This window comes from Peromyscus leucopus, chromosome 1 (assembly GCF_004664715.2).
Source record: "Peromyscus leucopus breed LL Stock chromosome 1, UCI_PerLeu_2.1, whole genome shotgun sequence".
In the NCBI taxonomy this organism is placed as follows: domain Eukaryota; kingdom Metazoa; phylum Chordata; class Mammalia; order Rodentia; family Cricetidae; genus Peromyscus; species Peromyscus leucopus.
Genome location: NC_051063.1, coordinates 64,857,491 through 64,873,000, shown reverse-complemented (window position 1 = coordinate 64,873,000; position 15,510 = coordinate 64,857,491). Strand labels below are relative to the sequence as shown.

The 15,510-nt window shown below is 49.0% G+C and overlaps 1 protein-coding gene across 1 annotated transcript in view; it reads right to left on the bottom strand.

Annotated features, from left to right (window-relative positions):
* Cfap46 (cilia and flagella associated protein 46) overlaps positions 1-15,510 on the bottom strand; it is a 92,229-nt gene that overhangs the window by 26,456 nt on the left and 50,263 nt on the right. Inside the window, exons 29-39 of the mRNA XM_028869509.2 lie at positions 15,253-15,458; positions 14,494-14,790; positions 14,075-14,224; positions 11,944-12,092; positions 11,175-11,273; positions 9,104-9,239; positions 7,365-7,511; positions 4,572-4,772; positions 4,353-4,459; positions 3,489-3,665; positions 2,317-2,452 (exon numbers count right to left, since the gene is read on the bottom strand). Of these exons, the coding sequence (XP_028725342.1) occupies positions 2,317-2,452; positions 3,489-3,665; positions 4,353-4,459; positions 4,572-4,772; positions 7,365-7,511; positions 9,104-9,239; positions 11,175-11,273; positions 11,944-12,092; positions 14,075-14,224; positions 14,494-14,790; positions 15,253-15,458 (1,805 nt within the window). The remainder of the gene's footprint in view (positions 1-2,316; positions 2,453-3,488; positions 3,666-4,352; positions 4,460-4,571; positions 4,773-7,364; positions 7,512-9,103; positions 9,240-11,174; positions 11,274-11,943; positions 12,093-14,074; positions 14,225-14,493; positions 14,791-15,252; positions 15,459-15,510) is intronic.

The following is a 15,510-nucleotide window of genomic DNA, read 5'->3' as shown; positions in this document are numbered from 1 at the left end:
AGCACCCATGTGGCAGTGCACAACCATCCGTAACTGCAGTTCCAAGGGATCTGATGCCCTCTTTGGACCTCTATGTGCATCAGACACGCATGCAGAGCACACATATACTCTCAGGCAAAACACTAAAGTACATCTAAAACTTAAAGTACATAGTTCAGTAGCACATAATGATTCCACGGTGTTGTACAATCATGGCTAGCTAGTTCAGTTCCCAAACATTGCCCTCATTCTACAAGGAAACCCAAATGCTAGTAGTCACTCCTTACTCCTGTCCTTGCTCCACAGAAGCCACTAGTCCATTTTCTGTGTCTATAAATTTTCTACTCTACTTCCTGTTTTTTTAAAGATTTATTTATTTATTTATTTATTTATTTATTTATTATGTATGCAATGCTCTGTCTGCATGTATGCCTACATGTCAGAGGAGGGTGTCAGATCTCATTTTAGATGGTTGTGAGCCGCCATGTGGTTGCTGGGAATTGAACTCAGAACCTCTGGAAGAGCAGTCAGCGTTATTAACCTCTGAGCCATCTCTCCGGCCCCTCCTTCCTGGTTTTGATGGTCAGTTTAGTTCCATACAATCCTTTGTATGATTCAAATTTAATGAAATTCATCTTATGGTTCAGAGTATAGCCTATGTAGGAAGACAGTCCACATTTGTGTGAGAGTGTATCCCACTATTGTTGACTGAAACATTAAAAAAAATGTCTGTTGGGTCATGTTGGTTGACAATATTTTAATCTTTTCATTGTTTTCTGATTTCATGTTTACTTGTTCTACTAATAATTGGAGGACACTGAAATTTTTGGCTCTAATAGATTTAGCCATTTTTTTTTTAAAGATCAATGTTTGCTTCTTATATATTAAAACTCTCTTATGGTCATCGTGTTTAGGTTAACTTTCTTCTTGGTTAGTTTACACTATGAGATAAATATTCTCATTCCTGGTAATGTTCTACCTGTCTTTTGATCAGTATTGGTCTGGGAGATTCCTCCCAGCGTTTTACTTTTCCTCTATTTGTTTTTGTCTTTGTGTTCATAATGGTTTTCTTGTAGGCACCACATAGTTGGGTTCACTTACTTACTTACTGCTAAATTCTGAGGTCAGGCCCTCTGTGCTCTCTGAGGTCTTGGAGCCTCTCTCACCCCATTCCCAGGACCCCCCAGTCAGCACCGGTGCACTTCCTGTAATCCTTCCAGGTGGTTCTTTCTCAGCCTTGTGTACTTCATCCTGGGTGATCATTCTTTAGAGAGATATTTTGGGGTATCCCCTAGACATCTGTGAGCAGTGCTCTTCTTCCATGGGCTCTATTTTGCCTCATTCTCCCTAGACTCTCAGGATTTAACCACCTTGACTCAGGTCTTACCTAGGCTCTACCTAGTTCCATCTCTGTAGCTGCAGTTAGCTGGGACTCAAGCACAGGGATCACTAACTGGCATGGTTGATGTATGGTGTTTGGAAAATCCTTGTTTTGTGTAGTTTGTCTGTTTTCTTTTTTAAATTGTTTTGTATGGGTGCATGAGTCTGGTTATTGTTACTCTACCTTAGTAAAAATCAGGTGCTTTGTGCTTGTATAGGTGTGCATGCTCAGTACAAATGTGTGGGCATGTGTGCAGACATTCATGTGGAGGTCAGTGAACAGCCTCAGGTATTGTCCTTCAGGAACCATCTACCTGGTTTTCTGAGACCTAGTCTCTTGCTGGTTTGGACCTTACCAAGTGTATCAGGATGCCTGGCCAGGGAGTCCAGGAATCCACCATCCCCCCTCCAGTGCTGCAATTACAAGCACAAGCCATCACGTCTACTTCTTTGGCAATAGGGGTTCGAAGGGTCTAGGGGTAGAAGGCGAGTCTCTCTGCTATACCTATTTCCAGCTTCTAGACTGGATCTTGCAGAAGATGCTGAGGTCCAAAGTGGGGGAGGCAGAGGTCCAAAGGCCCAGAGAATATACACAACTTTCTTGACTGAACTATGGATCCAGGCCCTGTATATGTGTTTGTGAAAATATATACTGGGGTCTCCCCCCCACCCTGCATCTCTGTTTCTCTCTCTCTCTCTCTCTCTCTCTCTCTCTCTCTCTCTCTCTCTCTCTCTCTCTCTCTCTCTCTCTGTGTGTGTGTGTAGTTTTATAGGACTGGGCCTCACTGGGTAGCCCAAGTTGGCCTGGAACTCCCCATTCTCCTGCCTCAGTTTCCCAAGTACCAGGATTTCAGGCATGCCCCACTGCACCTGGCTGGTTTTGCTTTAAGATCAGATCTGTCAAGCAGTGCTGTCCTGTACACAGAAATGACTGGGACATGCAGGCTCCATACTTACATCTTGAAGGGACAATATCCCCTGGATTCTGTGAAATAGTTCTTCTTCCTCATCTATAGCTTCCTGGGACAAGTTATACACTTCCAGCCAATAGGCAGTTTTTTCTTCTCCATCTTTTTCCTTTTGAGCGCATAACCTTTATACAATATAAGAGTGGAATTTAGAATAAAGATGTTAAAGCTAATTAATATATTATACCAGTACATGTTACACTGAGTAATATATAATATATATTTTCTACATAATTATGGTATATAATATCAGTACCTAAAAATTTTGCAGTTAAATGTTTTACACATAAAGGTATTTTCAGTACATTTTAATTATTTATTTTCAATGTGTATGTAAATATGTTCGTTTATGTGTGCAGGTACATGTATGTGCATGTGGAGGTCAAAGATCAACCCTGGAATTGTTCCTCAGGTGCTGTCCACCTTTCTTTGGAGACAGGGTATCACACTGGCCTAGAATTCTCCAAGTAGGCTAGACTGCTAGCCAGCAATCCCCGAGGATCCACTTGTCTCTGTCTCCCCAGAGCTGGCATTACAAAGGTCCACCGCCATTCTTGGCTTCTTTGTATGGATTCTGGGGGAATGAACCCAAGTCCTTGTGTTTGCAAGGCAAAGGGTTTACCAACTGAGCCACCTCCCCAGCCTCTACACACATCTTAGACCAGGATGTTGAACGGTGACCCAGGGATGTGGCAACACACCAGTTTCCACCTGCTGGCTCAGCCACCCACTTTCCTGCCTTCCTGGTGGCCCACAATGGTGCCTCAGCACACCTGTGGTAATGGATGTGACGTGGGTGTTGGCTGGCCGTGGCTCCTGAAGGCAGGGTCACACCTACACAGGATTTGCTCATGTGTAAAAGGCTCGCAGGTACCCAGGGCAGCCAGAGACCCTGTGAGGAGCACTGGGGGCTGCGGTGGGAGGAGCGTACACGCCCATCAGAGTGCACAGCGGTGGCGAACAGCTGCTGGGGACCCTGCAGGACTGCAGTGGTGGGTCAGGCAGGGAGAAAACCGGGGAGGGCGCTGGCTCTAGTCACGTCTGAGGCTGGGGATGAGCAAGGGGTTGTCTGGGGGAGCTCAAAGGTGGACCCTGTTCAGAAGGTAGCTCCAGTGGCATGGGTGGAGTCTGTGGCCATCGAGTGTGTGGTGACATCCTTACTTCTTTATCCTTGCATGCTCTAGTTTTAAGTCGACACATTTTTTCTTGTAGCCACTGCGTATGAAGTTTTCTTCAACTTTCAACAGGTGCTTTTCTAGGTCCATCAGCAAAAGTGGGTGCTCAAGAAGTTCTCCGTCAACAGAGGTGCAGGCAAGCTGGATTTGAAGTGTCACACACCTGCTGGTCAGAAATCTCCTCAAGATGGTGGGGACTGAAGTTTCTGCTCCATATTCAATAGCCCAAGACAACAGCAACCCTCTTTCTGTCCAGTGTCTACCCAGGGACACTGAATCAAATACCAATGAGCCTTTTCCCGCCAAGATGGACATCATGCACCCCTGGCCCTGGATCAATGTAGTTAGAATCTAATAATCCTACCTAGGCACCAGATTCAGCCCTGGAAAATAGAAAACCGTGCTGATATGAGACTGCTTACAGACTCACATCAGGACCAGCTGGTGGGACACAGTGCTCACTCACAGCACTTTCCAGGGAGGAATCAGAGCAGAAACAAGGCAAGGATCCCTGCATCTGTGGTCAGTGAGCTCAGAGGAGTCCTGGAAAAGGACCTGTGATGTGACTTGAAGTCTGTACTTGCATGTATGGAAGAAGAGAGGTCCTCCGACAGCTCCCCACAAAGGGGCAGAGTCCAAAGGCTCCAGGAACCATAGGAAAGACACGGTGGAAATGTGGGCTGTCTGGGAGGAAGCCATGACTCCTCTGAGGCACACAGTAGAAGGCAGGCCTGCTCCTCAGAGGAACCCGAGGGCACGTGGGGCACACAGAGCAGAGTAGGCACATATAGCATGAAGGGGAATATGTGGGGGAAGTAGCCACAGCTTTTGGTAGACTAGGCATCATTACCTGGCCTCTAGCTCCATGATGAGGTATTTCAGTAGGGATACTCGGTTTGGTCTTTCGTTCTGGAGAACCTTGAATGTATCTATGAGTTTCCGAAACAGTTTGAAAACCTAAACATGATGGTCACAGGTCACCATGTCACTCAGCAGGGCCTGGGGACAAGACCTCAGCACATACCCTCTTCCATGTACCCCACATTGTCCACTGGCCACCCCAACTCACTTTGACTTCTTTTCTATCATCTTCAGAGGATAAGATGGCCTCAGCCAGAGCCAAGGTTGAATTGTACCAGAACTCCTCAGCTCCGCCGAGCTGCTGGGCCCTCTCAATCATGAGTATAGCTTGTCCATGGTTCTTTTCCTTGTTGGCCAGCTGTGCTAGAAACAACAGGCACTGTGCTTCTGCGCAGATATCTCCTAGCTCCTAAAAAACAGGAACAGACAATACTCGATAGACAGATGGGCAGCTCCACTCAGGTTGGCATAGCCACCAGTTGGGATTAAAGATGTGCACCACCACACCTGGCTATGTATTTATTTTTAATTAGTGACTGATGTGGGAGCGCCCAGTCCATTGAGGATGGGGCCGCCCCTGGGCTGGTGGTCCTGGGTTCTATAAGAAAGCAGGCTGAGCAAGCCAGTAAGTAGCATCCCTCTGGGGCCTCTGCGGCTGTTCTTGCCTCCATGTTCCTCCCTTTTTTGAGTTCCTGTCCTGACTTCCTTTGATGAACAATGATATAGAAGTATAAGCCAAATAAACCCTTTCCTCCTCAATTTGTTGTGGTCATGGTGTCTCATTACAGCAATAGAAACCCTAACTAAGACAGCACGCATGGACTCATCACACTGTAGTTCTGTCAGCTGGGTCAGGTAATCAACAGACAACTCTGTGGTAGTTCTGCCTGAGGAAATTCAGGCCTGAATGTGGGCCAGAGGGTGTTCTTTGGAGGAGGGTATGTAGTGACCTGTCTAGGCAGTACAAGGCCAGCCCCTTAGGCTTCCCAGGTTCTTGCTGGGACTGATCTCTCTCTTTGCAGAGGACTTCCTGGGGTCAAGCCCCAAGGGCAAGTCTACACATAGATATTACTTGGTGTCCCAGCAGCTCACAGCATCCATCCTCATTTATCCTGGGCAGCCATGTAGCAAATGCCAGGGCAAATAATGCGATTTATGTTAAACACCAAAGGAAGGAGAAGACTCCCAAAGCACTGGGCATCCCTTCAGATGCCCTAGAAGAGTCACCCTCAGATGAGAAGTAAGCCTCAGGTGGTGAGGATGAAGGACATAATCCCACAACAGATGGAGCTGGGGTGATGGGGAGAGTCTGAGCACACCACAAAGAAGGGAAGGTACCAGAAGAAGTAGAGCTGCACGTCCACATTATTAGCCCTGCCCCTGAGCTGGGACATTAGTCATGTTATCTATGCCTGGCTGCAGTGAGTTACAGGAGAGGGGAAGAGGAGGAGGAGGAGGAAGCCAGGTACAGATGTAGGTTGCCAGGGCAACCACAGTTGATGGCAGAGTACTGAGCGAACAGAGTACAGCCTACCTGTCAGCTCACAGGCCTACAGATGTCAGCTCAGTCACTTTTGGGACAGGTTATCTCAACTCTGTGTACATACCTGTCCCCTCCCTGATATGCAAACACAGCACCTGTCCTCTCTGAAGTTTGTACACCTGTCCTGTGCGGCTAGTTTTATGTCAACTTGACATACAAACTAGAATTATCTGAAAGGAGGGAACCTCAATTGAGAAAATGCCTCCATAAGATCTGGCTGTAAGGCATTTTCTTAATTACTGACTGATGGGTGAGGGCCCAGCCCATTGTGGGTACTGTCATCCTTGGGCTGGTGGTCCTGAGTTCTATAAGAAAGCAGGCTGAGCAAGCAATGGGGGAGCAAGCCAGTAAGCAGCACCCCTCCTTGGCCTCTGCATCAGCTTCTGCCTCCAGGTTCCTGCTAGGTGTGAGCTCCTGTCTTAACTTCCTTCTGCGATGAACAACAATACAGAAGTGTAAGTCAAATAAAGCTTTTCCTCCCCGACTTGCATTTTGGTCATGGTGTTTTGGTCATGGTGTTTCATTGAAGCAGTAGAAACCCTGACTAGGACAGTCCTTCCCTGGTACTTGAACATCTGCCTGCTCACTATAACCATATGCTCGCTCCCTCCTTACTCATCTACATCTTTTCCTTCCCTGATGTCTCTGTGCCTGTCCCTTCTTTGATACCTGCACATCTCTTCCCTTTCCAATACCTTCACACTTGTCCTCTTCTCTATACCTATACATCTGCCTCGTCTCTGGCACCTGCGCATCTGTCTTACTCCTGACATCTGCACAGCTGTTCCTCTACCCCAGCACCTGCACATCTGTCCTAACCCTGCTATTCACATACCTGTTCCCTCTCTGGTACCTGCACCCCTGTTCTCACTGTATGGACCAAGACCCGAGCTTACAGCTTTCTGGTGACACTGCATTTTCCCATCATTGTTGAATCTTCATCTTTTCCTTGAATTCTTCAGAACAAGCCACAGGCTGGTTGTGTCAGATTCTTGGCCTCATCCCCCAACTGAAAGCAATTCTAAGTCTGTCCATAGGGGTTTGGAGGAATTATGGGGATTGTAACTAGGGAGAAGGGCACCATTAGAGCAGACAACACAAGCAGCTTCTTCAATCCAGACTGGTCAAGGTCAGCTGTTCATCCGGGGACAGAGTCCAGAATAGAAAAGCTCTGCCAAGTGTAGTTTGGGACTTGAGACCCAAAAGGCCAATCTAGGGAGTGAGTGGGCACTGGTCTGGACACAAGTTCCTCTAGTAGGCAGCTCCTCAGCGAAGAACAGCCAATGTTCCCAAGCCAGTGCTCTGTGGAAGGATGCTAACTCAAGCCTTCTTGGGGACTCAGTGGAGACTCTGAGAAGCCAGGTGTCCCTGAAGTCCTTAGATGAGGAGTAAGAATACATCAGAGGAGTTCAGGCCCCGGTGACGATGGCAACAGTGGAGATGGGTAAAGAGTATTACCTGGAAAGTCTGCTGGGCCTCTGACAAGAGCAGCCGTGCTGGTTGGTACAGCTCCAACTCCAGGAGGACCTCCCCTTTGAGCATCCACAGCTGGGGGTAGGATGTCCCATCCAGGCCCTTGCCAGTCTCTCCATTTATCTTCAAAATCTGCGAGACACCGTGGCCCTAAGACACTCCCTCCCCCGCCCCCCAGTCTGTGTCCCGTGATGTGATCTGGCTTAGAAGCAGAAACACTCTGTGAAGGCAGTGTGTCGCAGGATGCACTGCCACAGGGACATCCCCAGCGTGCCCTACTCAGAACCTCAGGCCTTTGGCTTCTGCTTGTCTAGCTTCTGATACACCTCAGGGATCATCAGCTGTGTGGGGGTGGGGAGGGAGCAGAAGCCAGTGAGCAGGGTCGGAAGGCTTGTGGATCCATGGAGAGAGCTCTCTGGGAGGCAGCTTTAGTGAGTCAGCTCAGTTTATTCCAGAGCATAGGGAATCTATAGGATAGGGGGTGGTAGCTAAGGAATCACCTAATTTGCATTAAACAGCATGTTCCTATCGTAAAGCTCCTAGAACAAGCCTTAGTTATCATCTGTGGAAGCATGGTCCTCTTGTAAAGCCCCTAGCACAATGTCTAATTACCATGTGGGGAGAGTCTAGCAGGGAACTTTGCCAAAGGTCACACTAGAGACCAATCAGGCATCCAAGCTTAGGGACAGCTTTCATATAAGGTCAGGCTTCTGGACCAAGAGACCTTTTCCAAATAAGAGCAGGTAGAGAGCAGGAAGTCTCGTTGCGGGGGAGTGGGGGTGGGGGTGGGGGGGGGGAGTCCTCCATGCTTCTGAGCTTGGAGAGAGCTACCAGGCCATGAGAGACTGCAACGTCTGACCAGTAAGGCTCCCCAACACCCCAGGCCTTGGGGACCCTGGTCTCTCCCACTAGTGATTATAGCCGCTGCTGAGCTACCTGGCTTGGCAGGCTCGCTTCCCGCTCTGAGAGCCCAGCTGGGAAGCAGTTGAGGCCCTCAGGGCTGCCTGGTCTGTAACTGTGCTTTTCTCTCTTTTCCCTGTGTACCTGTCAGCATCCCCGAGCCCCACTGTGGATGGGTTACTGAGTCCTCGACCCTAATTTTTCTGAGTTCAGGTCCCCAAACAAACCCCAAGTATTGGGCACTTTACACCATGCCCCAAGTGCTGACTTTAACAGGCTCGCAGAGTTGGCACTCTGAGGAACCAAGGTTCTTTGGGATGGCTTTTTCTCCTGTACATGGACTGAAGGGGACAGCCAGTCGATGACAGGACAGCAGGAGCTTCAAAGAGTCTAGCCAAGACCCCCTTAGATGTACTCGGCTCCACAGGGAGCCCCCCTCATTTTACTTCCCCTTGCCTGAGCCCAGGGCCTTCAACATGTTAGATAAGCAACTACACTATATCTCTAGCCTGCTGACGATTTAAGTTGCTGCTCAGGCCCCAGGTGATCTGTTTTACATATAATTTTTGCCTTCCCTGAGGAAATTCAGGGTCCCAGGGTAGGACAAACTTGGTCAGGTCTCTCCAAGTTTCCCATGAAACCATGCCTAGGAGCGTATTCAGTAGGCACTCCAGAAATCAGCAGCGGCTTGCTGACTCTTAGGGCAACCCTACACGACAACCAAGTCAATGTCATCTCTGGGTTTCAGACTCCACTGTGGCAAAGCCAGGCTAGGTCAGTGTTCCCCCTGGGTTCTGGATCCCACCATGGCAGTGCCAGCCTACCTTGTCTTGAGCTATCAGTGGCTTCACCTCCACAGAGCGGGATGGAGCCAGCTGCTCATGCAGCGTCAGCGGGCTGTCTTCTTCTATCACGGGCTCCTTGTTCTTCTCTTTTTTAAATGTGATCTCTTTTCTGCAGCTAATTGAAGCGAAATAGCACCATGCATCAGAAGAACTGCAATGGCTGGTGACAACGGTCAGTTTCATTTATAGTCAAAGGAACACAAGCTAACACGGCCAGGAGAAGCCGCGATCCACCCATGCAGTAGTTTGAAAGAAAATGGCCCCCAAAGGGAGCGGCACTATTGGGAGGTGTGGCCTTGTTGGAAGAAGTGTGCCACCGTGGGGGTGTCCCTCAGTGTGACTGTAGTTGACTTCTTGTTGCCTGCAAGATGTAGGACACTCGGCTATTTCTCCAGCACCACGTCTGCCTGCACGCCACCATGCTCCTGCCATGATGATTATGGACTGAGCCTCTGAAACGGTAAGCTGCCGTCTCAATGAAATGTTTTCTTTATAAGAGTTGCCGTGGTCATGGTGTCTCTTCACAGCAATAGAAACCCTAACTAAGACAACACATGTCTACGAAAGCCTCGACAGTCTCCAGTGGGGCAGCTGTCTGGTTTCCAGAACCACACCAGCCACCTGTTCTCTCTGCAACTGTCTGACAAGCTGACGTGTGGTTTAATGAGCGTCTCAAGCTTAATGTATGTAGAGCAGACCTGCCTCTGGAACCCCTCCAAAAAGACAAAACCACTTAGTGCTCAGGGTTTCCTACAGAGCAGCAGGGTGGCCCCTTCTCCCATGCCACTTACCTGAGACAGGAGTCGCCCACCACACTACATCCAGAGTTGTCCACTGGGAGGTGGGCCAGTGTATCACAGCATTCAACCCCGTCTGGCCAAATTCTCCGTCACACACAGGCTCTTCCCATCAGGGCATCCAACACTTCCACCCCAATGATGCCACTTCACAGGTCCCCAAAAGTCTTGCTCATCCAACTGTCCCGGACTCCCCAACTGCATGCATTTGGAACCGAGGCCTCTCTGTATCCCCAGCCCTGGTATCACCATGGGCACCAGCCCGTGCCGTCAGTCTCTGTCCCTCCGCCGTCCTCTGCAGCCCACCTGCTGCGCCTCCCACACTGCACAGTGAGTGCTCGAGTGAACCCAAGAGCAGGGAGAGGCAGGCATCTCTCCCAGGCTTGACAACTGCATTTCTGGACCCCATCTGAGGGCAGGGAGGACTCAGCAAACACTCTCCCAGCCAGTCCAGGGATGGACAGATAAATGACTGTGCTAACAGCATGGGCATGATTTTGTAGACAGACATTTGTTGCCCAAGGCTGCAGGGTGAAAAGTGTATGCAGCAGAATTACATTTTCGTAACTGATCCGCTGTACAACGGCAAAACCCCAGAGGGGATTACCGCCAAGGGATGGGGCCCGTAGTGACATTTATTCTCTTCCTGTTTTCTAAAATTTGAACAATGATCATATAATTTATATGGGGGAGGGGAAGCCATGTTGCAACAATTAACAATAATATGACTATGTATACCTTCTTACATATTCTTAGGTGGTCTCTAAGTCTGAAAAGGATTGCCACAGAATCTGTAATTGGCTAATTTAGCTGTTGGACAGCCTACTACTAGCCAACCACAAGCGCTACAGAGTAACCCAAAGAACCAGAACCATCACTTAGCGCCATTATTCCTGCCACGCCCTGGGAGGAGCCTGGGACTGGTGAAGGACAGTCTTTCCCCACCTGTCCTGCCGACCCTTCTTCCCTTTCCTCTGCTGAGCACCGACAGCTCATCAGTCCCCAAAACCTGTCATGAAAGCCGTGGAGGAGACTCACACATTTCTCTATGCACTGCCCTCCCAGATACAGCTACCTAGAAATTGCCCCCAGGGCCTCCAAGTCCAGATTGAGGATCCAGTAGCCATAATGGGCCTGGTACTGAGAGGAGCCACAGCCCAGGGCTAGGGTTTCCTCAGCACTGTCCTTAACAGACTGGATTGCATATGGCTAGGAAGAGAAGACCCACACCCAGGAGCAAGCCCTGTACACACCTGGCCTGCTCCATGTCCCCAATGTATGCCTGTCCAATCACCTCTTCATGATAAGCCGCTGCGTAGTGCAGCCTCAGGTCGGAACACACCTGTAAAAGTCTGAGGGGAAAGGCAAGGAGGGAAGAGCCATCATCACACAGGGTGCTGTCACCTCCAAAGGAAGCCGTGCTGGATCTGGGGTACTTAATCAGAGCTGATAAACCAAAACAAAAACAAAATGCACTTTGGTTCAAAAATTTATTTAAAGCTAAATGTGTTAGGTGATTCTATGAAACTTCAGGTGGCAATTTTCTCTGTCCTTCACTCACTCATTTTACTCACTATGTCTGCATTTGGGGGCATAGCCAGAGGTTAATAGTCAGGTGCCCAGATGGGCTCTGCCAAACCCTGCCTTTGCCAGCAGGAAATTCAACTGACGTTTTGTTTAAAGCAAACATACTCAAGCATTGCGTGTTTCCCTCCTCCATGAGTGAGCCCGTCACCATGACCTCCTCACCGTTCTCTCCCCATTTCTCCTTCTAGACCCTTGGTGGGAAGTATAATACCCCTTGATCCTTAAATACCTCAGTATGCATCTCCTGGAAACAAGGCATTCTCTAAGGATCAGGCAAAATTCTTCAATAAAGATACCATTCCATTATCTGGCTGTCTTAGGGATTTATTATTCACACAGCCAGCTACAGATTGAATATCTAGGGCGCTGTTTGTTTTTATGTTGTTTTGGACAACCTGTCACTCTCAGCACTTCAGGTAAGGGAGAGGTACCAACCGCAGGTGGTAGAGGTCCGCAAGGCTCTTGCTCTCCACCACCACATCTGCAATCAGTACAGCCAGCTGCAGGATCGGGATGCTGAGCTCATGAAGGTACATCTTTTGCAAGGCTTTGGCCAAGTGGTCTATGTAGTACAAACTGTATGTCTGCATAAACACAGCAAACACGGGTGGTCAGAGGCAGGGGTAGCACACTAGTCCCCTAGAGTGACGGTTAACACTGATTGTCAACTTTACGTGATTAGAATCACCTAGGAGACGAGTCTTGGCATGCCTGTGAGAGATTGGCTGGAGCAGGTTAGAGTCTCTTTTGTAGAGGGTTATCTTGATTAGGTTAATTGAGGTGAGGAGACCCACACTAAGTGTGGGCAGGGCCATTCCATGGACTAGGACCCTGGACTACAGAACAAAGAGGAGGCTAGCTTGGCAGGACCAACCATTGCTCTTTGCTTCCTGAATGCTGATGGACTGTGATGAGCTGCCTCAAGTTCCTGCTGCTAGGACTCCCCCAACCAGGATAGACTGTACCCTCAAACTGTGGGCCAAAATAAATGCTTTCTCCTTCAAGTTGCTTTGGCATTTTGGTCACAGCAGCAAGAAATGTTAGCTAATGCACCCAGCTTTGCCTGGCATAGTGCCCAGCACTCAGCGAGTGTTTAACAGGTTTGTGGGGTTCCTTCTTCCCTGTCTGTTATTACAGGTTTTGCTTTGTCATATGCAATGCTTTGGTTGTTAGTGCCAGAGTATTGTTAAAGAGCCACACAAGAGACACATCCATTAATTCATTAATTTCCTATTCCATTTAGTTTTTTTTTTCTAATTAAAACTAATGATCCACCAAACGCAGAATTCCTTGGTGTATGTATACAACTGTGTATCTAGAAAAAAAAAAGAGCTAGTGCCTCCTACGGTGTTGGGCTTGGTATATGGGGTGCTGCAGACATTAGATGAGATATTGAACATGATTTTCTGGTAACTGGATAGAGGACAGGGCATAGGAAAGCACAGGACTAAGACCAGGAGGGAGATGGGTGTCGGAGACGTGGCCTGGCCCACTGCCCAGGATTAGTGTCAAGGCTGGCTGGTTCCTGGCCCCTGTACACACAGATCATGTAAGGTAGACTAGATCCAAATCTGACACTAGGCTATACAAGTGAAGAATACCTGTGCCTAGGGGGAGAATACTGGAGGATGCTATCTCTGACCTCAGAAAAGGAAACAGTGTTGTTGTTTTTTTAAAAAGGACTGAGGGAAGCACCAGTCACGGAGGAAAAGATTCCTAATTTTCACAACACTAAGGTTAATATTTCTACATGGAAGACCCTATCATGGGAAGAAAGGCAAGTCACTTGTGACTTGCCGTGTACAGGACTGGCAGAGTGTCCCTCAGAAAAGGCCTGTGCTTTTTTTTCAATTCTATAAGAAAAAAAGAAAATTTGCTAAATTATGGCGGTGTGCTGGCCAGACATATCACAGAAGAGGAAGGGCTAGGACAGGCTGACAGGGCAGCCAGCCTCACCGTAGCCATGGGAGATACCATGGCATGCACACTAGCACCGGCTGACAAGGATGTGGGCAGCAGGAACTCCGCCCACAGGGACAGGAGTGGAAGTCAGCACAGCATCCCTGGGATGAAATTTGCCAACTAGCAATGTTCATCATCATTGGAAAACTTCCCACACTGTGGTCCAGCAATGTGGGCACCAGTGTTCACAGATGCTTCATTTGTAAGAGCCGTGAACACAATGTCCATTAGCAGAGGAGTGGGCAGACACACCAAGGCCTGTTCACTGCAGTACGCACGGTGGCATTGAAAGGAACTAAAATAGTCATCCCCAAACAGCATGGGCAAACCCCACCAACCTACTGACCCAGAGGAATATGCTGAACAATTCCATCCCTGTGAAGCCCCAACCAGGCAGAAGGTAGCTGGACCATGAACCCCCAAGAGCATGGACTCTTAATACATGGAACGTCTGAGTGTGACTTTACATCTAAAGGGACTGTGCTCTCTGACTAGGGTGAGGCTCTGTCCAAGGTATAGCCCTGAGTGTAGAAGCTTTAAATGAGAGAGGCTGGGTTTGTCAGCCCCGTGGCAAAGCTCTGGCTGGCTGCTCAGATCCACTCACCGGCTTCTGGAAACTGGATGCGTTAACAGTGGTGTCGCTCCTGTCTTGCTTGAACACAGACAACAGATCCTCAGGGCAGGAGTAGGAGGCCCAGTCTTCTATGCTAGTGGGGATGTAATCAGGTGGCTTGTTGGAAGCCGGGGTTGAAATCTGTGAATGGGAGAAAGCAAGGTTTATTGTAAAACATGGAGTTCTGAAATGGATGTTCCTGTGGCACAATATGGAGAGGACAGGCTGCTAGCCTCTGGCACAGTGTTTGGAAGCTGTGGCCCAGAGTGGGGACAGCATGTCTTCCAGAAGGGGAAACTGAGGCATGGGATGATCATAAGACCCCCAACAGTGGAGTTGGGGTTCAGGCTCCATGACTGTTACCTTCCACCTCCCGCCTCAGGTGAGGATACACCACGTGGACCACTCACCTGTTTCATGTCCTTGATCTTCTCTTTCTCCTTCTCCTTCTCTTTCCCCTTCTCCTTTTCCTTCTCCTTTTCCTTCTCCTTCTTCTTCTCCTTTTCCTTCTCCTTCTCTTTCTCCTTGTCCTTTTCCTTGTCCTTTTCCTTATCCTTCTTCTTCTCCTTCTTCTTCTCCTTGTCCTTCTCTTTGTCCTTGTCCTTGTCTTTCTCCTTTTCCTTCTCCTTTTTTGTCAGTAGCAATTGTGAACTAACTACTTGTAAAGTTTTTTCTATAATTAGTTCTCCTCCTGATACCAAGGAAATCTGGGGTGGGGGAGGAAATACCAGTTGGGAGCATGAAAAGTAAGGCCTGTATCTCCCATTTCTGAACCTGGCTGGGGGTGGCCGTTAGATCTGAGAGTGTTGTTGCTCAGCCATGGTCAAACCCGGGAGCCTCCACAGCACAGAGCAAGTCTGATCAGTGACCCAGACCTACAAGTTTTTGTGGTGAGTGGACAGCAGAGCTGGGGTGGGTGTAGGAAGCATCCTCTTCAAGGAGCCTCAAAACACGAGTGTGGCAGGGACAAGAGAGATGCTGATGCATCTTTCTGCACAGAAGAAGAGGTGGACGGTGCAGAGAAAAAAAAAGTCTGTGTGCTTCTCTAAGGCCTTTACGGAGGGGCGAATTAGCAGCAACAAGCCCTTCAGAGTCTCCTCCCGGGGGGTGGAGGATGGGGTTGGTGGAGACCTCCACTGTTTGGCACCACATCTCCAGCCTGCCCTTACCTGCCAGATGCGCCTGAGGAAGCTGTAGGCCATGAAGCAGTCATCTTCATAGGAAGAAGAGCTTGGGGACACCATCAAGGCCCGAAGGATGTGCACACGGGCCAGGGCCTCCAACTGCCTCACACTTCGAAACTGGTCCAAGCAGACGGTCTCCAGATTCAAGGACACTGCACTCTTGGCAGGAGACTGAGCAGGAGAGGCCTGCCCTGCACATCATGGTGGGAGTGAGCCTGGGGCCGTGACCAGGTTTAGGTTCCT